This window comes from Vanellus vanellus (genome assembly GCF_965231255.1).
Source record: "Vanellus vanellus genome assembly, chromosome: 2".
Classification (NCBI taxonomy): domain Eukaryota; kingdom Metazoa; phylum Chordata; class Aves; order Charadriiformes; family Charadriidae; genus Vanellus; species Vanellus vanellus.
In genome coordinates this window covers 132,615,384-132,638,884 of record NC_138906.1, presented here as the reverse complement: position 1 = coordinate 132,638,884, position 23,501 = coordinate 132,615,384, and the positions used below count along the sequence as shown (strand labels likewise).

The 23,501-nt window shown below is 41.1% G+C and overlaps 1 protein-coding gene across 1 annotated transcript in view; it reads left to right on the top strand.

Annotated features, from left to right (window-relative positions):
* Positions 1–33: 33 nt before the first annotated feature.
* Positions 34–23,501, top strand: part of CPA6 (carboxypeptidase A6) — a gene marked incomplete at both ends in the record, with an annotated part of 86,357 nt that continues 62,889 nt past the window's right edge. The window contains one exon of the mRNA XM_082479471.1: positions 34–131. Within this exon, the coding sequence (XP_082335597.1) occupies positions 34–131 (98 nt within the window). The remainder of the gene's footprint in view (positions 132–23,501) is intronic.

The following is a 23,501-nucleotide window of genomic DNA, read 5'->3' as shown; positions in this document are numbered from 1 at the left end:
GTGGCGGTGGCGGTGGCTGCGCGGCCCCGCACCATGCCGTTCGGCGGGAGCCCCGCCGCCCTCCTGCCCCTTTGTCTGCTCTGCCTCCAGGCTGCGCTGCCGCTCCGCGGCCACCGCGGCCGCTACGACGGGTAAGTCCCCCACCGCCCCCCCTCTCCGCCCCGCAGGGGCGCGGCGGGCAGCACCGCAAAGCCGCGCTCCCGCCGCTAACCTTCCCCGCCCGCCGCTCGCAAGAGCCGCCCGTCCCTACCGCGTTCGGCTTTTCTTCCCGCCGCCGAGCTGTTTTGTTTGCTTGTTTTTCATCCACTTGTAGCATGCTCCCGGGGCTTTCCTGCCGTAGATACCGTGAGTCTCTGCTGGCAATGGGCAGGATGATACGTTGAGAGGGGGGAAAAAAGTTTTTAGTGTCCTTGTAGAAAGTGCGATTATAGAGGGGAATAGTTTTTGAGGCTTCACCGTGCTCTGAAATGAATGAAGGTTTGTATTTTCCTTTGGGAAATGTATTGAATGGAACTTAACATTGTTTTTTAAACAGTTAAGCAATGTGCAGTCTTACTGAATGCATAAAAAGCCCAAACAGCACAGTAAGGGAACGTGATTAACCTTCCTGTAAGCAAGTGAAGACTTTTACGTGTATTTCAAACTAGCTTCTTTTCTGTCTCTTTCTTTCTTTCTTTCTTTCTTTCTTTCTTTCTTTCTTTCTTTCTTTCTTTCTTCCTTCTTTCTTTCTTTCTTTCTTTCTTTTCTTTCTCTTTCTTTCTTTCTTTCTCTTTCTTTCTTTCTTTCTCTTTCTTTCTTTCTTTTTCTTTCTTTCTTTTTCTTTCTTTTTCTTTTCTTTCTCTCTTTCTTTCTCTCTTTAGCTCTCTCTTTCTCTCTTCTTTCTCTCTTTATCTCTTTTCCTTCTTTCCTTCCTTCCTTCTTCCTTCCTTCTTTCCTTCCTTCTTTCCTTCCTTCCTTCCTTCCTTCCTTCCTTCCTTCCTTCCTCCTTCCTTCCTTCCTTCCTTCCTTCCTTCCTTCCTTCCTTCCTTCCTTCCTTCCTTCCTTCCCTTCCTTCCTTCCTTCCTTTCCTTCCTTCCTTCCTTCCTTCCTTCTTTCCTTCCTTCCTTCCTTCCTTCCTTCCTTCCCTTCTTTCTTTTCATTTAAAGTTAAAGTTTGTGTCAGAAAGTGAAAGACTGAACTAAGTAGTAGTAAAAGGCAAACTGTGGTATCCTTGCTAGCTTTGCCTCCAAAGTGTATGTTCTTCTTGCCTCCTTTAGAGACTTTGTTTTTAGCAAGTATGTAACAAAATAGTATCTGCAAAAGAATTATGATGTAAATGCAAAGTCAGCCAAACGTAGGAGCATTAGAAAACCAGTGGCATCTTTTCACATACAGTAAAAATTCATTCAAATGGACCAGCACATTCCTCGGGATTAAGCACACCTCCCTGTGGAAGTAGGAGGCTGTATTATTCTTTTTATTTTATTAAAGTGAATTCTGCTACTAAAATGAAGTTTAAAAAAAACTATTCCCTGAGCTCCTGGAATTTGTAATGTGATATGAAGCCATTCACCCCTCAGTCACTATTAGTGATAGAAAGTAGTTAAACAATTGACAGCTGTTTCACCATCTCTGTTCAGTTCCTTAGGTCCCAGTATGGATCTGCAGAGTGAAACCAAACCAGCTACCCCAGTCAAGAGCCCTCCTGGCACTGCTAGAGAGGAACAAGGCTGAAAAACTAAACCTGTTTGTTAAGCCAGGGTCCTGTCAGAAGTTTTGTGCAGCAGCACTGTTCTCTCTGTCTTGAGCCAATTGCGTGGTCATGGTCTCAGTAAGACCCAATTTTTTTTAAATTCAAGATTGTATTCAATTTGTTTGCAGATGACATTGAGATGAATAACAAATTCCCAGTGCTGGTACATGACTTTTTCTGGATATTAGTTACATGAGCTATCTATTGATCGGTGTATGAGATGTCAAAATACACATTTTGATATCCTCTAGGTTTCAGTGAGATTGTCAAGCTGTAATCAAGTAGGCTAAAATAGAAAAAAATGCATGCAGGTTCAGGTATTGTACCTCTGCTTATTAATGTGATTCACCAATTTTGTTAAAGTTTTTAAAATCATTTGCTTGTTTAAGTATTTTATGTGCTCTGGGTGGAGTGTGAAAGACAGACGCAACCTCTCCCTGTTGATCCCTGTCCTAGAAGCTTTTGCATAGAGTCTAGCCCAGAAAAATGAGATTTCTCATCAGCTTCCAGAATTTTGGAAAGCACAACAAAAATCACTACTCAAAAAAAAAAGGCTAGAATTCATTATAAAAACTCTTGGTCAATAGGCAATTGTAGTAGGGGGCCAAGATACGTTTACAAGCCTTGCTGAGAATGTGGTCGCATTCGTAACACAAACCAGAATGTGTACCACGAGTGTAATGCAAACTGGAAAAATAACCTGGTATATTCCCCACTCTACTAATATTTTCCATTTCTACTATCCTGACATTATTTGTGTCAATAAAAGTTGATGAAAAATTAGTTTGAAGCAGGATGGATGAAGGTTTGTTCAGAATTATGAATATATCTTGTCCTTCTGAGGCATCTGTCATTAGCCCAGTGTCCTGGGCAGGATCATTTGATTTCCTCTGTGTGTGCAATTGATGAGAAACAGTTGAGCCGATATTGGCATCACTATTGAACCTGGTCATCAGCCAAGGGGAAAATTTGTTTGGTAGTTTGGTTTTTGTTTTTTTTTCAAGAAAGGCAATCAGGAGGTGAATATAGTTTTCTAATGTTCATTAAAAGGGGCATCCCAACCACCTACCTGACTTCATTTTGTGCTAAGAAATGTGTGTTGATCCTTGTCATTTCTATTGTGTCAGAAGATGTAACATATAGAGGAAAGGCATAAATATAATTAGGCGAAAAGGATGAGAGAAAAAAAGAACAAAGAAAGCAATGGGAAACACTTCTTATAAACTCAGGCCAGCACTAGGAGGCACAGAGCTGTTGTAGCCCTTTAGCTGAGGACTTTGACTTAAGACAAGTAATTGGTATTGCACGTTTCTCAAAACTAACTTCTCCAAACTGTGTTCAGAGCAGGCCAGGTATGCCATATGGACACATCTTTAAGCAAATGCATTCCAGATACCTTTGGGAAGTCAATAAATAGTTGGGAAGTATCAGCAAAGAGGCAGCAGCTCTCATGCCCACTGAGTTCTTGCAAAGACTACAGGTGTATTTGCCTTCTGCTGCCTCACACAACACGCAGGAGTTCAACCAGCCTCTGTGCTCTTGTGCCTGCAGGAACTCAAGAGGAGCTTGGAGCTCCTGCCTTTGCCTCCAAAAGACACTGCTAATCAGCTGCTTCACAGCAAACTCAAGACTACGGTCTCACACATACAATTTTCCTTCTCCCATTTGCGTGCTCTGTCCAAAGGTTCCAGGGGACATAGTCAAGGGGGGGGGGGGGGGGGGGGGGCGGGGAAGGAGGGGGCACATCAGGGTTTGGAGAGAGTAGATATGGTGTATTCAGGAGGATTTTGCAGGAGGCCATTACCAGAGGTTCAAACAGGGGCAACGAGGAAAACCAAATGTGTGGAATGGTTTAAGTGCCTGAAATAACCAAGTAAGCTAGGACTCTTACAGAAGGACTGTAACAGAAACAACATAGGGCATAACAGATGTCTACAAGCTTTGAGTGACGTGGAGGTGGTGGCTAGAGATCAGCTGTCCACTCTTTCTTCCAGTTACAAGAAGTAGGAGGCATAAAATGGATCTAGTAGGAATCAGGTCGAAGAAAAACTTCTTTGGCCCATGGGTGTGAGACCTGTGGAAATCCTTGCAGAAGGATGTGAAATGTTTACATGGATTGAAGGGGGCTTGACAGGTCTGTGGAAGGGAGAGTTGCTAGGTGTGCTACTGAAATGACATCCAGCCCAGGAAATCACTGCGTTGAAAGTAACCGTAGGCTGGGGGAGTACTTGGTGGTAATATCGTACACTTTAGCCCTGTTATTACTCTTGTTGGGTAGTTGTCTTTTGACAGTTTTCCAGAGTAGGGTACTGGAGCAGATGGACTTCTTGTGGTGTTTTGTTTTTTTTTTTTTTTTACCAAATGCAGCAATCTTCCTACTTTTAGGAATCCTGTGAAGAAGGAGATCGCTTCCCATTAGCAGGTCAAGATTTCTTAGGACAAAAAAGCTTCTCTCTCATTTGTTCTTAAAAAGTCACTACTAAGATCTTTTTACTCCAGCTCATCTACCTCCACCTGTACATGGCAGTTGGGTATGTTCTCTCCATTTTCTACCTCACTTTCTGTTCTTCCAAAGCCTTTTCAGAAGTGTCCCTCATCTCACCTCTGCTCTCACCTCAAATAACCAAATGAATGCAAAGGCTGGAAAAACTTGGCCAGCTCTTCTATAAGTTTTATGCTGGAGGTTTTGGAGTCTTTTTTAATATTGGATTGAGAGGTTAACTTTTCCGAAATGTTATTCTTCTGTTGGTTGCAGTGCTGAAGATAATTTTCATTTCAATTTTCATTTCTCTTGATCAGGTGGAGGCTATGATGCATTCTTACATTATTGTGTAACACCCATGTAAAATATTCTGGGAGTGATACTGAGGTGGATAACAAGGGAACTGAAAACAGTACAGAAATGTTCTGTAATCCAAGATACAATATGCTGCAACTACTGGGACATCACATCCTGAAAATTGCATAAACCAACTGTTCATGGAGATAAGCACAGATATCAAATCTGAGAGTGTTCAGCAAATGTCAAGTATTTTAATGCCCATTAATATCCTTACATACCATAGCTAAGGGCCTCTGATCCCACAATACCTTACGCACAATAGCTGGCAATTGTTCTGTCTCATGGCAAAAACACATGGGAGTGTGACGAAAACGAGTTGCTGAGGGAATTGAGAAGTGAAAAGGAACTCCTTTGCTATTCCCCTCTGCAGATTTTTTCGAAATGTTTTAATCGGAGACTAAATACCTGTTTTGCTGTGTAAAAAATGTTCTTTCTCTCTGATGCTTAGCTCTCCTTCCCCACCCCCAAGTCAAAGTAAAATGTCACACACACAACTGGCAAAAAAATAAAACATTTGGAAAGCATGCCACCAGCATTACATCAGAGTTAATCCTATTCATTCATCAGATGAAAACCACACTTAGTGCTTCTCTGGATGATGTCAGGGAGCTTCCATAAGGTGAAAACCTATGAGCTCTCTAGCATTACGCACAAACAATTTTAGGTATCCTCTTTTCAAATAACCAATAATTCTGTAATCGAAGCACCACCGATTCCTGAAAAGAGCACAGATCAGTGAAATCCACAACTCTGGGACCTCTGTACCCATTCCTGTCCCAACACCGCAACTCTAATTTTGTGCTTTCTCATAACCTGATATTCCCCCTACACCGTATCATTTATGTTCTCCTAGAGGAAACAAAAAAATTACTGCCAAGTTTTGATTCTTTTTCTTCTCTAAGTCCAGGCATGTTAAATTTACCTTTGAAAACCTCTCTGCCCTCCTCATTATAAAGGAGAAATGCAAAGTGTTTCAGTTGCTCTCTTTCCCTTTTTTTACTTTCTTTTTTTTTTAACTGATTAGAACAACAGTGCACATCCACATGGCATAGGTGAAGTGAATGCCAGGCAAGGAGGCTCCCAGTGCACAATGGCTGTGTCTAAAGTCACCAGGTTCATGTCACGGTGGGAGCCTGGTCCCATACTTGTCCAGCTTGGGACCCCATTAGATGGTGGTGTGGTTCCTGTCTGGCCTCTGTGTGTGGAAAAGAGGGGCAGAGAGCATGGGGAGTAAGGGAAGACATAAAAAAAATCAGGACATGGGCAAAGCTTGCACCCGTACTTGTTAGCTCTGAACCTTTCCTAGTTTTCCTACATTAGATGCAACCTATGGTCTTCCAGTAAGAATGGAAGTGTAAAACCAATTCCAGTAAACATTTACCCTTTCCTAATTTTTAAAGTATATATGTTACAAATGGCAATATGTAGTATATTATTAAAGAAAATTAATGTTCAGGTTTGGTTTTGAGTTCAATAATTACGTTCTGCAAAAAAACAAGATACATTTAAGGTGCACTAAGACAAAGATACTTATAAAGAAAAAGATAATTCACATATCAAATCCGTCTAGACCCTCAGCCTAAAACATCCACTTTGAAGCCACCAGCTTCCACTGTCTCATGGAAATAAATGGATAGAGAAATACAGCTTTTCCCAGAGCTTCTGGTACTAGTTGCAGTGAACTCCAAAGCTCCCACTTCTACACTATACCCACTTCCCATAGCTGCTGCTGTGAATTCACTCTCCCAGGCTCGCTCATGGGCTTCTTAAAATGAAGTCCTCAACTCTGAATGTTTTGTGCAGAACTTTTAACAAGTGCTTAATAGGGGATAGATACTATATAAATTATGTACATACTGATTTTTTTATTTAAAAAATTGGAATCTAAAATACGTGAGCAATTCACATGAAAGACAATGGAACTTAGTTGTAGTCCAGAAGGAAAATCACGGTTCTGGAAGGAACACATTTGAAAAAGGAAAGCTAAAAATCTGCTTTTCTTGAATACATTGCTAATAATTTGTAGGGAACTCCAGTTTCATACACTGCACAGGACTGTACAGCACTGCACAATAAACAGGATCCCAAGGTCTCCTGAAATTCTAGTATCTGTAAAAATGTCATCCATGTGTCTGAAATGGCCTTACATGGTCAAAATGCCATAGGAAACGTTTATTGCTCTATCCAGTTGAAGGTGAATGGCCACCATTAATCATTTCTCACTATCTGCAGGAGGTAAACTCTGTCATCTCTGTTTTGCAGAACTGTCTTTCACTTATCTTTTCCCCTTAATTTTGCCTCTGAATACGTAACAGAAATTGTACTCCCTCTTCTATTGTAGAATGTAGTGTTTAACGGGTGCGCTCTCTGTATAACATTCATGAAAGAAACAGGTATTTTGATCATGTATTGGGTGTCCTGTAAGCAAAACCTGCTGTGAGTATGTATATAGCAGTAAAAACCGAAAACAGGCAGGGTAGTTCACCATTTAGTATTTTTACTGTTCAAGCAGTATGATTTATTATGTTGCCAGGCAGGAGATAAGGAGAATTTTCCTGCAGTTTGATCCTTTATACGAAAAAACCCAAAACCAAACCAAACAAACAGTATTGTTACTGTCCTCTGCCCAACTAGCCTACATATTTATGCTATCAATATTATGTTTTATACAGAAAACAACTTTCAGTGAATCCCGTACTCTCTGTTCTATTTACAATGATAAGCAGGTTTGCTTGCAAACTGAGAACCAATAATTATAATTGTACATTAGACCTCTCTCTGAAAATCCTGCTGCAGGTAAAAATCCTTGCAGAACTTAACAGGACTTTTGCTGGTCTCAGATTTGCAGGAACAGACCTACAGTCAGCAAACTTCTGGAGACAGTTAAGCCTGATCCTATTTTTTTTCAGTAAATTTTGATTCTGATTTAAAGGCTTTGTTCACATGGTTGAGTACAAAGATGCGGTTCTGTTTTGATATCGGTGTTACAGCAAAATGTGCATGGATTTTAAGGGTGCTACTAATTTACACCTCAGTATATCAGATCAGAATCAGACACTGATTGTAAGGAAAGCATCTGCAAAGAAAACTCTAAAACTGCTTTTTGTGCAAGGCACCTGAGGGTAGGTGAGCCAAAGTGCTCTGAATTGAAAAGATATTAAGGCTAACAAATGGATGGGGACAATGTATCCCGTTTTTTCCTAATATTGTGCACCTTTTGAGCTTGCCAAATGAGGAGGAAGGCTGAGGACCTCACTGCTTTCTTGTGAAACCAAAAGCCAGGCATTGCACATCGCCCAGGAGGAGCGAGGACGCCTGGTCCTTGGGGTGGGTGCTGGCACAGGCTGGTGTACAGCAGCAGGCAGGGAGCACAAACGCGTTCCTGTGTCGGCTCTGTGCAAGCTGAATGCTCTGGAGAACATGGTTCTGCCCAGCCCCCTCTTCCTCTGGGGAACGGTGAGACTTGCAAGTGTGCTTACGTAAAGAGAAGCCCCACCATAAAGTCACCAGGCAAAGCAATGCACAGAACAGCTCTTGCTAAGAGGAAGATGTCCTAGACTGCTTAAATACAGCCACGAAAAAACATAAGTATCTTACCAAATCAAAACATTTTTTATTTTCTTTGTGTTCTGCAGCTCAGTTAAGGCCTCTACACAGGGGAGGCAGGACCTTGAAAATGAGTTTGTAGGGGGATTATTACAGTAAGGTTATTCTAAGAAGAAATGACTGTTTGTTATATCATGCCATATTTCAAATACCTCCAGGAGAGTAATGATACTGTTTGCGGCACCTCATGGTTGACTCAGAGAGAGAATAAGAGGCTCTTTCTATTTTTAATTTAGATTTTTGTGTTGCATTTGGATAATAACTCATGATTATAGTTTCCTACAGGTTTGAAAGCCTCAGGTAAGCAGCATAAAAGGTGGTACATCTTAAATACAAGATGACATAACAGCTTGTTAGGCCAGAAGACTAGAAGACTTTTTTTTTTTTTGAGGTACAGGTAGCATACATGATAAAACTGCAGTCTGTAGGTGGATTTTAAATGTGAATGTTTTGGCCATTTTCATTTTTTTTTCTCCCTAACCATGGAGGGTGTTAGTTGAAATAACTGAACAGATGAATGCATTGAAGTCAGTTATTGGATTATATAAGTATGGGCTAGGACCCATGCTTGACAGCAAGTCAAGCCTCAAGGACAGATGTGAGAAATGACTTTAGCAGGCCTGATGAAAAACTGGTGCACTCTTTGATTTACTCCACTGTACTCCTGCCAAGATTACCACCAGGTGCTACTCGAAGGCTGCAGTGCAGTGCTACTGCCAAACCCCACTGACCCCCGCTAATGGCCAGCTGCTGCCAGGGCAGGCGGTTGTGCTGCTGCTGCTCCTCCAGATGTGCAGCCCCTACTCGGGGACTGGCACTCCTCTGCCTACAGCGAGCCAATTCCAGGAGCAAAGAGAGCAGAAAAGCACTTTTTTCTCTTTTTTTTTTCCTTTTTTTTTTTTTTTTTCCCTGGACTAACTTTCAGCTTGTCAGGCTGTGATCTGGCTGCTGCAGAGCCTCTGGGGTGTTGGCGTTGGCAAAGGGAAGGGCCAGGAGTGGCAGGTTTTTCTGTACCTGCCTGCATACTTCATGCCTCTCTCAATCTCCCTGTGCGCATATGCAGTGGAGACGGTTGTCTGAAACCAGTTCACTCCGGGTGTGAACTCCAAGGAGCAGCACACCGTGGTTTTACCTCAGCGGAATTTGGCTTCCTGCTCAGTCCAGACTGCCAGATTCCTCTCCAGACCGATGTCAATGGAATAATCCCAAGAGTGTTTCAGGCTCACAGAGAGAATAGTGGGATGTTTATTTTCAAATAAGCACCTTCCTGAAAGTGTAAAAACCAAAGAAAAAGTTAACCCATCACACATGGGTTTTTGAAGCAAGGGGACTTCATCCCTAATGTCTGAAGAATTTGTAAGTCCTTCTTTACATAACGGACAAGGCACTGACAGTGTCAACAGAAAAATAACCTCTATATTTATTAAATAGGTTGATGTTAATCAAACAATAACTGTATTTGTCAAGGAAACAGGGAAGAAATTTAAATAAGAATAATTCGTTAAGAGCTGTCCCTTTTTTGTCATTGTGCAGTTTCAACAGGGAAATAAACCTTGGGTTCACTTGAACTGAATAAGACAAGAAGCCAAGAACACGTTCTGCCTAAAATTTGTCCCGAATAACAAGAATTGCCATGTAAGCACACTGCCAAGTCTGGGCTAATAAGCCAAGTGTCTTAGCAGATTGAGCTCGCCTCTTTGCCAGCAGTACACAGTGTAAACATACCCTGTGGCACAAAGACAGCATGTCGTGTCTTTATCTACTCCATTATCAACACGCTGGATCCCTGGTCCATTTGCCTGTGGAAGCGACAATGCTTAAAAAAATACACGGCGATCAGTAATAGAACATAAAGTCTATGTAATTTGCTTTCTTTGTGAAAAATTAGTCTGTTCAGCTGAGGCTCTTCTTTTTTGCTTTCACCAAAAGCAGTTGTCTTAGTTTTGATATAGGCTTAAAATCATGGCCTATTCAAAAAAGCTGCAGAGGAAATCAAAGCACTGGAGTTTAAAGGCTATAAGCTTTTATATACGCTATCCAACAGCACAAAGTAATATCTGATGTATTTTCTGAGGCCTAGCCTAAAACTGTAACTGCAGTGAAATAGGTAATCATGCAGGTTTTGATCTCTACTGCAAGAGTTGCTTCTGTTCCACACTAAGTCGTCCTGAGGGAGAGTGGTGGTTCTCCCTCCAAAGCAGCTCCAAGGAGCAGGAAGCAGAGGAACCCAGGGCTCCTCTGTTCAGCAGAAGGACAACCACGTCTTGTGAGGAACCCTGTCTGCGTGGCATGGGCTATGCAGTGTCTGAGCACATGTGGTGTATTGTGTCTCTCAGAGGCCCCAGGTGGTGTTGAACATCACCTAGTCAACATCAGCAACCTTTGTCAGACAGACACATGACAAATAGAGTCATAGAATCATGGAATCATTTTGGTTGGAAGAGACTTTTAAGGTCATTAAGTCCAACAAAGACGCTGATCTACTCTTGCCAGATGATTATGGGCCAACATGGAGACAGAAATGTGGGTATTTCAGGCTCAAATTTGGTGAGGCAGGACTCAGGGGCTTCAGCCTTTCCTCCCTTCTATGATGTTTGACATATGAGGTAGTTTTGTCTTTCAAGGCCTTGCATTGAGCCTTACCTTTCAGAAATGTATATCAAATTAGGAAATAGGTGTCCAGTGAGTGAGTTCAAGTGCTTTTGCAGTACAGAAGCAGGTTACATGGTGTCACAGACCTGGAGACTTTAGGACCATGAATGCCTCACCCTCTAATCCAAGCCCTTAGTCCTTAGCCAGTGGGTGGCATGCAACCTACTGGTGTGTTGTTTTTCGTATGTCCATCCCTCTTTCCTTGGACCTATCATCTCTTCTCCATAAGGTAACTGGCATTTTTTGGCTATACGATGAGTGATGGATGAAAAGACACTCAAACAGTCTGGTAGTCAGCACGGGCTGCCCCTGCCTGACCAAAGTGGAGAAGGATTTGTAAAGATGAGCACATATTGCCCACAAACAGATGGGAAAACAGAACAAAACTGTAGAGAGATTAATTAGCTTAAGCCTCTGGGAGATGATGGAAAAGTGAGGTAAAGCCAGTCTCCTGTGACTGGCTCCTGACTCCTTACCATGTGGTAAGGAGTCAGTATAGAGTACTGCTCAAGACGAGTTCAGCCTTATGTCTCCTTTTTATGGGGGGTGACCTCTCCAAATGCCATAAAAGCTCCACTGAGGAACGGTGGGTGAAGGCGTCCAGGGACCAGGAAAACCTCATCTTTTGCTTCTGCTGAATGAAGCTGTAAGAGTGAAGAGAAACCCTGCAGATTTTACCTTGTCAGACCAGATCAGTCCTACCGGTTCGCAGACAGCGAGACAGTGGCATGAAACGGTTCAGAGTGCAGAATTATAGAGAACAAGAGATCACACTGGGCTCTGTGAAATCTGATCTTTCTGCATTGTTTTTCTTTAATCCAGCATCCATTATCTCTGCTGAAAAAATACATGTGAGCTTTTACGTATGGCAACTGCACTGGGGGTGGTCTTTGAAGTAGAAGACATTTGCTGGCAGAGCCGGCAGCAAGTCACGCCGGCTGCAGGCTGCACGGTTATACGGGGAAAAAAGAAGCAAACGAGACAGAAAGCAGTCTCCTGGATGGCTAAATAGGGCGGGTCTGTGGAAACTAAGAGGTCTGAGGAAAGAGGTTTCTGATATTCAGGTGTATTTACCGTGAAGTGACACGAACCGGGGGAAGTGAAATACAACATTTTAAAGGTTTATTCTAGGGGTAATGGACCTACCATCTTTCAGTTATCTTGTTAGAGCTAATGAAATGGGGTCTTAATGATGGAGTAGCTAATAGCTGGCCAATAAAAATGCTAAATAATCATCCTGTTAAAACGTAAAATAAACAGAACTAAAAAAAAGAACTTTATGTAGGAGGAAAATGCAGGGATCTCACTGGGAGGACCAGTTTCACAGCAGCCAGTGGAAAACATAATTATTAGGGTGTATTTAGCAAGCTGACAGTCCCTCTGCCCCGCTGGAAAATATTACTTTTTTTCAGGAGAAAAAATAACACAAACTTCAAGCAAACCAAGAAGGAATTTTAAAATCAGTTGTTGTATAAAGAACTTTGCTGCTTACAAGAATAAACCAATGGGCGAATTTAAGGTAATATTTTTAAAGTTATCAAATTGCATGCAGAGTATTTATTTTCAAACTGCGTGGCTATAAAACACCAGATGTTGTACAATGAAGTAATGTCAGAAGAAGACTGGACTCTTTTGTCTACAAGGAACAGGCAGATGCTCACTTTTAGTGGTGACGTCTTGCTCATAAAACAAGAAAGTTTGCTTTCAGTGTGAGGTCACCAAACACTCTTCAATGCATTCAAGACTTGTGTCCCTGTTGCCTCTGGGGTTTTGTTGTTCTAAGCTTAATTATTACTCATGTGAAACAGGGAAGGGGGAGTTTAAAATTAGAGTTGATGGTGGAAGAAGTAAGAGTTGTCTTATCTTGTGGTAGGGATTAGCTGAAGGATACATTGCCTGTTGGATGAGCATGTCAGCCAAAGCCGAGAGGCCTTTGCTGTTTTGGCCACATGTTGCCTTGATGCACGGCATAGGTCACTCCACTCCACGCTCTATTTTACAGAAGAAAAATGGAACTACAACAAAAAGGTATATTTTTCATTTGAGATGGAAAAACCAAAATTCTGATATAAATGAAAAGTATCACCTCATATATTGTGCTGTTTCTTGCATAATATAAGTTTTTGGCAGCTTATTCATAGCCATGTAGCATGCCAACTCAGTTTTCCATGAAACTTTATGTAAGGATAGCTGGGCACAAAAAGAGTATAACAAGAAAGAAGCTGCAGAAATATGGAGCTGACAGTTTAGTGGTTTTGTACAGCTCTAAATTCGTGTGGTATTAATTCACATAACATATCAAGTGTAGCTCAGTGTGCACATATTTTGCACATCCGAGCTTTATAGACTGAAATAATTGCAAATGGAAATTAATTCACTTTATAAATTTATCTCGGTGTACAATGCAAAAAATGCAATTTAAATTGTAAATATATATTCATATAAAAGCAGAGAATGTGATTTTAGCTGTTTTTTTTTAAATTATCTAATAACAACAATAAACACATCTGTCTATCCGGGTTCTGATTTTAGTGTTTAGTGGACATGTACTGTTGCTGCTAATTTCCAAAAAAAACCCCCAACCCTTTGGTTTATAATTTTGCTAAATCCCATTCCTTCAGGCATTATCAGAGCAGGTTTCCTCTTCTAGGACAAAATATAGAGCAAGGCTAAGGTTCAATATTGATCACAGGTTTCAAATTTTGTACACTTAAGATAGCGTAAGACAATACAAACATTATATATTTTTTCATGTGGAATTTCATCTCACTCTCTAGTCCATTTCAGTCAAATGGAGCTACATCCTATTTATCTGCCAAAAACTCAGTAAAATTAAATAGACCAACCAAATCTTTCCCTTCCCTCGCTCCAGCATTTCACCTTTAGATGGGGAGCAAGCACATTAGAGGCTCTATCTGATCCAATCACTGGGTGCTGCAGCGGCAGAAGCAGATTTTTAGTGAAAATGCTGCTTGGGGGACATATCTTGGCAAGCAACAGCTCCCTGATGGAAAAAGCATTTGGCATCAGAAGTTCTTTCACAGAATGCCTGTGTACGTAGTTTCTCAGTTGTCGTTTTCAAAGGACCTTTTCTTTTGCTGGCTGTGCAGGTGCTGAGCTGAGATTACAGCCTGCTGTGTAAAAACCTGCTCCTTTTCCTCGTACCTGCCTCCAGTTCTCACCCCACACTTTTCATCGTTGTCCTCATGTCTCATCGTAAGCAGCCTGCGGAACCGTTCTGGGTAGGGACTGGCATTTTACCACCTGCTGCATCAGCAGGTAACTCCAGGTCTTTGTTGTCTTGTGTCTACAGTATAATCGAGTAATAGTAGTTTCAGCTCTAAGACAGGTCTTTCAGACAGTGGATCCAGCCAGTATCATAAATAGCAGTCTTACACACGTGAAAATAAGCTTAACAATTTTTTATTAATATGAATGCTTTCAATATAGGGATTTGTTTTCAATTGGACGTAAGGCAACAAAAGCTGGTGAGATGATTTGTGCAAGGAGCTAGAAGCTCTCTTCGGCAGTTCGTTGTTTTTTGTGAATTATAATAGCAGGAAAGAGCCTAAACTGCATTTATGAAATAAACTGATAGTTTTCATCAAGCATCAACAGCCAAAGCTCTGTTTCTTAACATGTTGAGTTGACACGAGCAAGGCTGAGAAATAGCTGATACCTGAGTGCAAGGCTCTGCTGACAGCCTCTGAACTTGGTCTGTTGTTCTCCTGTATCTCTTAGGACTTTCTGGGTTTATTTGCTTGGTGTTAATAGTTTTCTGGATGTGAGAGTTGGAAATTGTGCTCAATTAAGAGACAAGTAAGCAGGAGGTCATAAACAATAGCCCCAAGGACATTATCTACCCTGTTTCAGCCCAGCGTAACTCACATCCTAGATAAGGTTGATAGTGATGTCATTTGTCACTAAAAATTGTAGGTATGTTTTTATACATTCACGCAAATGTATACATGAACACTTCTGAAATGGGAAAGGCATCCATTATACCTCCATACCTGTTAAATCGAAGCAACACACACAAAGGTAAGTGTCTTTCACACAGAAAGCATGAATAGCATGATGTCATTCAGCAAGGTAGACTAAACAATCTGTCTTTTTTAGATAAAAACTATAAAGCCTTTAGAAACATTTACTATATCAGGTATCTAAGGAAAATTGCAGTAATAAATCTGAGATGTTTTAGAAACCATATTCCCAGGACAATTACAGAATGCCCTAGGCATTTGCTGTCTGCCTGCTGTTAGGCAGAACATGTTTGCACCATGTTTCATAAATTCAACTTTTGCAGCATGGAGTGTTTTCTGCTAAGAGCCCAGCAGTGAATTGCCTAAACAAAATGAATGACATAAAATCTCAAACGGAGAGTTTGGTATTTCAGTGACAAAGACATAATACTTGAAGAAGATAGATCTCTGAATTTGTGGCTTTTCTTGCTATTGCAAACTAGATTCTGGATTGATGTTTAACAAATAACCGGTGCGGTAAATGCTTTTTAACAATCAAGTAATAAACAAATCTAAAGGCATGTCTCAGGAAATCAGTTGTGGGTTGTCAGAGCAGTGCCTCTAATGTCTGCTTGCTACCACGGATGCCACAGGGCTCCAGCACTGAGAATGGTACGTGGTGGATTAATGGGATTTGCTGTGCTTTGCCAGTGGGATGAGGCTTTCAAAGCAGTCCCTTCACCATCTTCTCTGCCTTCTCCTAGTAGAAGAGCCAAACTCATCAAGTCACATTTGACGTGGATAGTCCGAGCCATAACCCAGTTCTAACCATACCTTGAACTTTAAAAACACAGAACCATTGCTTTGCCAGTTAGACTTTTGGAGGGGCAGCCAAGGTACTGCAGGGCAGGTTTGATGGAGTTCCAGCAGTGAAATCAGGATCCAGCCAAAAATGAATGCTTCTTAATTTGAGGAAAGAGTGATTACCAGGCACATAGGTGAGATTTTCACAAGTTACAGTTCAGAGCATTAAGCCTTTTTTTTTTTTACCTGAGTGGAAACAAAAAGCTTACCATATAATAAGAGCTCTGGCTTTTTTGTTTAACAGAACTCCCCCAAAATAGGTTATGTTTCTTTTTTTGGTAGCATATGGGACTCCCAAACCCTAGTGCATTAAATCTCTGCTCAAAGAATGTTTTTCAAGTCACATTTTTAGTTCAAGCTTATAACTTTGTTGTTCCTTTAGAGGAAACAATATTCAGCTTATTTTCTGTTTTTTTAGTTACCTATTGAATTGCTGGGGAAAAATGCAGACATTGATTCAGGAACCTGAATAATTCTGGGGAATATTAGCTCAGGAACTTCATGGTTTGGGCAGTTCATAGTAAACAGGCTGTTTTCTCCAAAAGTTACAAAATTCTCCAAAGTGAATAAAACTGTAATGCATTTTAATTCATGTTGTGACCAGAATTTCCCAACCCCACCCCACAGTTCTGCACAAATATTTGTATTACCTAGCTATAAATGGACTTTATTAAATTAAATAAGAAACTCCATACTACATCTTACAAACATTTCTCCATAAATTAAGTCATATTGGTAACAGATTCTGAGCCCAAATAAGTCCAAAGCACTTGAAGTAGTAAGATGAACTATTTAAAGGGTCGTTTTTCATGTTTTATGTTGGTAAGAAAGATTTTCAACCTTTTATTTAAAAAAAGAAAAAGGGGGGGGGGGGGGGAGGAAGATCTCTTAGGTATGCCAGTGACAACACTACCTCACATTAGATTGGGAATGGTTTATGCTGTCCTTTTGGGATATCAGTCACAGGACCTATAAGCAAAGAATCAGTAAAGGAAAGAGAGTCTTCCAGGCGTGAGACATCTGGTTCTTTGGCAGCCTATGCAGAGTTTACATTGCCAACTTTAAATTGGGTCTTTGAGTTTGCCACATGCTTAACTGACGATGGGCTGTCTGGACTGCCATGTGTTCCTGGTTGTGGTAGCTTTAATATTTAATGTTTAGGCTTATTTCTCTCCTGTCTCTCTCATGAGGATCTCCACATAGGTACAGCTTCTCACTCAGCCCTAGTATTTAGGGCTTACATTACTCTTCTAAGCCTTTAAATAGGCATTTCTAATTGGTTTTCTAAGGACCGGGACAAATTTACAGTACTGCAAGGATTATGATCCTGAATATTCTTGTGCATTGCCCAAAGTTCTACAGTCGGAAGCATTCAAAAGGAGCAATTAGAAGAAGATTTCTCAACCACAAGACCATTAACATTGAACGTTAGGAAGAAGTTTTTCACTTTGAGGGTGGTGAGGCACTGGAACAGGTTGCCCAGAGAGGTTGTTGAGGCCCCACCTCTGGAGGTATTCAAGGCCAGGCTGGACGTGGCCTTGGGCAACCCGGTCTAGTGAGAGGTGTCCCTGCCTGTGGCAGGGGGGTTGGAACTCGATGATCTTCAAGGTCCTTTCCAACCTAAACCATTCTATGATTCTATGATTAACACATCCATTGACTGGTCAGAAATTTCTTGGTTATTACTTTACTAAACTGAGTCTGCAGTTTATATAATTGTTACTAGCTTGGTGTCAGGCTCAGTTATCAGAAATCTATTACTAGAGGAAGTCAGCTGGAGGAATTGTGTATGTCAGTTATGAAAATGAGGTCTAGGATCAAACTGGACATGTCATCTGAAACACAGATTGTAAATAGTCCCATTTATGTATATCTTGATTTAAGGTATTCTGCAAAGAAGCCCCTTACTGCTTGTAGAAGTCGAAGCTGCTGCTGTTAGGGAGAAAAAGAATTCTGATAGTTATCTCTTGCATATTAAACCCTAAGAAAAACATGAAATTTCTTAGAAGGAGCATCAGTAGTTTTCAGATGAAGTGAGCAAGGAAATAGAGGAATCTACATAGTTCATTCTTAATCTATTCCATTTGTGTATTGATTACAGCATCCTAGTACTCTTGCCCCTACATCTGACACGTCAAGCATGTATATGACATACCTGCTCTGTTGACGGGTGTAGGGCCATCGCATCATCAGGCCTTCTGGAGTCATGGAGCCGGTTATATTCATACTGATCTTAAGAATTCGTTGGTTTTTTTTTGTTTTCTGCTGAGATGATGCAATCAGGAGAGTAGGTAGTTGTATGAAATGTGATGGAAAATGGGTCTCCACTGTGAACCTTTGTACTCAAAGCCAGCAGATGAATAGACTAATGCTTTTGTTTTCCTTTGCTCATAATTTTTGTAACTTCTTCTAGAGTCTGCACAAACTGTTTGAATGCTCCAAGTCAGCAATGACTGGGAAAGCAGAAGAGCATCAGGCCAGAGGATTGCAGTTAGCACTCCTCTGGCTCTGCGTGCTATTTATCATGTCACTGACTTCTCCCATACCCCAGAAAATGATTCAACGCCAGTGTGTTACACTGAGTGACAGTCAAGTTTTTTCATACAAAAGCCTTCTAACCTCTACAGGTAGACCTTCTTCCCCAGTTGTATTTTCTATAAAGATGTAAACCCATCTGTCTTTATGCCAGTCCCTCAGACTGTCTGCCCAGCGCTTCACCTCCAGATTCCCATTTTCTTGCTTCTGAGCCCTGCCCCAGCCTCCATCTTCTGCAGTGCCCTCCCTGCTTTTGTGATAATAATGATGCTCCCACTTCTCTTCCAATTTCGTGCTCATTTAGAAATTACTACTGCCCTCAAACCTTAGACCAGTGATGGGCCACAGAATGGATTATGAATCTTTCATAATCTGACATAAAAAATATGGTAGCATGATATTACTAAGTATGCTATTAAACTGATTTGAAAACCATTAAAACAGTTTCAATTATAATATTGGTATCAAACGGAGGGTAAATAAAAGGGCTTCTGCTTCTTCCCTTGTTTTCACTGTGAAGAACAGTGGGACATGGGAAGCCAGCAGCTACTCTGCTCTTTAAAGGATGCCCAAAGGCAAGTTTTAAGTGTTGCTCATTAAGTGTGAGGATTAAGGAGACTTACAGCATCAGGAATCTCTTCACTTTCACATCCAAAGTGACAGCAAATGGCAAGCTAGCAGCCACCCTGCTCTGCTCCCTAAAACAGCCATGGATCTGGTGCATTTCAGTTTTACTATATTTATCTGGTCACATGTGATAGCGTGGTCATTTTCAACCGTAATAACACAGCAGCAGGATGCCACTTTCTGCTGCAGCAAACTGTATCAAGCTCCAGCAGATTACCAGGCTTCCTGCGGACAAATAGCACCCCAATATTCATCCACCCAGGGAATTAGGCATCTGTTCACTTTATCATCTACCACACTGATAGCCTCTTTGTTACACAGTTCATTCTCTTGGCAATTGACCTTCAGAATAAATGTGAAATGCAAACCTTGGAGCATATAAAGACCCTCTAATATATATCAAATCGTTTAGTAAAATCCATCACTTTTGGCTCAGACAAAATACTTCTTAATTTAAGGCTGACATTTATATGTTATTCAAAAATAGCTAAACATGAATACTGAAAAGAGGAAAGAAGCTAGAAGCATCACAATTAGTAGTTAAACTTTTACAGCACTTAATTTTAACAGTTGTGCTATAGCGTGAGATTCTAAAATATATACGAACAGAGAATTTACAGTTTTGCAAAAGACCTTTAGAAAGCTGTGCTCATGCGTAGCTGGATCGTTAAAATATTTTATGGAGAAGTTTTGAAGATGAGTGGTTCAGTTTCATTGGCACTTGCTTAAAACTGTAATATTTCACATCAGAGTCTAATGTGGAACTGAGAAAGCTTATTTTACACATTTAAGTATGTACTGACTTTGATAGTATTCAGATCTCAACACTCATGTAACGTAGTGCCCCTGTAGGCAGAAAACATCTGTCAAGTAGAGCTGGTAAAAACAAAAGTTACTCTGGGTGTTTTTTGATGAAATTAGCCTTCAACCGAATAGAAATTTCTCTGAGAGTTTTTCCATGCTTTCACTGATCCCCAAAAAGAGGCAGCAGAGGTATTTAAAATGTATTTTAATAAAAATCTTCTGGAAGCTAAATAGATTTAACTAAATTTCCTGAGTATTTATTGGCAAATCAGGATTTATCTCAATTACAGCAGAAGTCTGAGGGTAAAACCTCTCTCACCAGAAGGCAGGATGACTTGAAGCGTACTGTGTCAAAATAACCATCCTTTCAGGTTATGTCTATCTTAGCAAGTAGTGCTATGTAGACACACCAACGAGACTGGATCAGCTGGTCTGAGGCCCACCAGACCTTCTCCCCAGTACATGAATCTGGTTGGGTTTTGCTTTGGACTGGCTGATCTGATGCCACAGGCTGAAAGCCCATTTGTGGCTGGGGCACATTACATGCACCTCAAGTGCATCCCTCAGTTCACGTTCAGTCCAGTTCACACACCTTCAGACTGGTCCGTCATGTGATGTGCACCCAGAGCCTGTGCCGTAGTGCAAACCGCATGTTGGTAAGAAGGGACGCTCAGGTTTCCTTTGGAAGTGCGCATCTGATCTGAAATAAAATGTTTGTGTAGCTTCTGTCCCTCTCCCACCACTAAGGCCTAAAGAATAAGGTGTTGGAAACACCACAGCTGTTAAATAGCGTGCCTGCAGCAAAGGTTTCTTCCTAATCTCCATCATTTATCATTGATAGAGAGACTGAAACGTCTGAGGTGTCTTGGAGGAGAATACAAAATTGCTGTATTTGTGATTAGTTGTTTTTGTAATTTGTGGGTGTACTGAGGAGTAGCTTCCATCCAGAGTGATCCACCATTCCTTTCTTTGTACGTTTTCTAAAAGCTTTACTCAGCTGTTGGCTCTTTTTTCAGAACAATACTTTCCCATTGCAATCAGGTTTGTATTGCCTAAATATGAAGCCATTGCTTGGTCTGTACCAGGAATGTATTTCAACTAGCAAAAATTCTCCTCTCCTTCGCTTTGTGGCCCAGATCTGGTAACTGTAGAACCAAATGTAGTCAATATAAAACATTGCTATATACTGTCTGTTTGCTGGGACCTGTACACTGAAGGACGTCGTGCCAGTTAATTACCCAGATCACCTCAAATCACTGTCCTCAGAGATGAGAAGTCAGCTGGCTGATTAACGACTGAAGCAGTTCAGAATCATTTGTACCATTTCTGTTGTTAGCTGAGGACTGGCAGGAGTCATATCTCATGAACAATATTTGTCCTTCAGTAAAAAATTATATTGGGGGAAGCAAAATGTTTACCTGTGTGTACCTGAGCTACCCATCTGAGTGGACTTTGGAGAGACGCCTGGTCAGCCTTGGCCCGGGTGGCTGGTGTGGCGTGGTGGCTGGGGAGAGCCGGGTGGTGACCACAACACGGTGCCTGGCTGGCACTGTCTCGCTGGGGGCTCTCTGCCTTCTCAGCTCCTGCCGTGGGGCAGCTGTGCATCAACGTAAACTGGTCCCGTATATGTTAGCGATATATACACCACACCCAACACAAAAATAGCAAAGGATGAGCTCTCAGTATCCTGTTTTTCCTTGAATTCACTTGCAAAAGGTGTCTTTTGAACCCTTCGTTTACGGAAACTAAGACATCAGGAACAAGAAATACAAATTCTTCTATAACAAAAGTGCTTAATACCAGACTTTCACTTTTTAACTTAACTGTAAATGGAGTCGTATTACCATGAGCAGGCCTAAGAAATGTCGAGCAAGTCCCAACAGCCCTGGAGAGGGAGTGAGGCCGGGCTGAAGATTTATGAGAGGATGCAAACTTGTCTGGCGTTGGCAGCTTCCCGTGTAAACTGAGCACAACTGTTCATGGCTTCTTGCTTGAGGGCAGAGGGGGAAAGCCTCCCCTTACTCACCACACGGCATTATTCTCCCCATTACTTGGGTTTTATGGTTTATTAAAAAAAAGTGAACGGATGCTACGAGGGCAATCCAAAGTGCTTCAGCACTGCACTGCTCTTTCTCATGCAGTTGACACTGTACAACCAAGTGTCCGACTGGCTGTCACCTACCGCAGGTGCGTCCTGCTGACTCTGGGCTAGAAGGCTGGTCCAAAATAGAGCCCTCAAGATGCTGTGATAAAGATAACTGCCTTTTGACCTGTGCTAACATTCACAGAATCTCCAAGCAATTTTACATTGTGTATGCCTTCCAGAAGCACATCGAGGGTTATTTAAGGCAATGAAAGTACTCGAGGCATTAAGGAAAGGCAAAGGGAAGTGCCTCCTACTGTAGGCACCATGGCAGAAGCAGTTGCTGGAGGCAGGAAACTGGCTGTAATGAGGGCAAGTGGGATTGCTGCAGATAGCTGAGGCTCCCGCAGTGTGGTCCTTCACACAGCGATGCCAGACGCTTCACTAGATGTGTGGTGTGGTGGCCGTTCATTTAATTCTTACTTGTACATTCAGTCATTCACTATGTGTTCCTTAATGTTCAAGATTCTACTCCTTGAGCTAAAATGCTACCTCAGAGTTTTCTGTTTACAAAAACAAACAGAAAAAATCACTGCTTTTCTTTTTCTTTCATGCTTTTCAACAGTTCCTTATTGTTGTGCTGAAACTGCCTTACCTGGCTTATACTTGACATCGTTTTGATGTGAACATTTTAATCTGCTACTTCCTTGCATTGTTCAGTTTTACTGTGAACGATTTCCCAGTTGAGTGGTGTTAAAAAGTTTGGAAATCTACCACTAAAAAAAAATAAATTTAATATTTATTTATTTTAATATTTATTAATTTAATTATTATTTTAATATTTATATTGACTCTACAATATTAATAAGATTTAATAATATAATCTTTGCTGTTCCTGTAAAAAGATAATAAAAAGCAGGTGCTCTAATAACCTTCTGTAATTTATTTTCCTGTACAGCTCACAAAGGTTTGTCCTTACCAGAATAGGATTTAGAAAAGACTAGCTTGACTTTCACCTTTTTCACAAAATCAAAATGCTAAATGTGATAGATGAGCCAAATGTGAACAACGAGGTCTAAAAGTAGACAGTTTTTTGCTCTGGCAAATGGGCAGATCTGAACAGCTTTATTGTAGCACTTGCTACAAGCAGTATTAACAGACCATATAAAATACGTAATTGCCATGTTAAGCATAGCTATATGGACCTGTTAGGAACAGGATGCAAAGTCATTTGCATTAGTCCAACATTCATACAGCCTCTTTTATGAGAAGTCAGAAGGCTGTTACTCCTTATTTCATGCAGGCTGCGTTAGTATGGATGATTCCAAATCCTAGAATCCGGTTCTGCCACAAAGAAAGAGAATAGCCTGTGAGAAGTTTCAAACTAAAACTGAACAGTGAAAACAAAACAAAACAAAAAGTCCTTAAAGTACACTGTACTTGGGACGTTCCTGTGACGTGGTAAACTCCCTTCACTATGTCATTAAGACCGGGCACCTAAACAGGAGTTTTGCTGCCTGATTTATATCTGTGCTATTGTGGCCTACTGAGTCTTTCTCTTGGATTTAAAATAGAAAGGTTTTAATTTTCCCCCCATGCAGAATGGGAAAGTTTCTGAAATCTCCCATCGTTTCATGCTCACCCAAAATTGTCATCATTGTTAAATGGTGTTTCCAGGTATAGACTGTTACTCCAATGTGCTTCAGCTCAGTGAGCCTTCTGGTATTATGGGGAGCAGTTCAGTGTTAGAAGCTTTCTTGGCTACTACGTCTAACTCACTCTACAGTCAGGTTA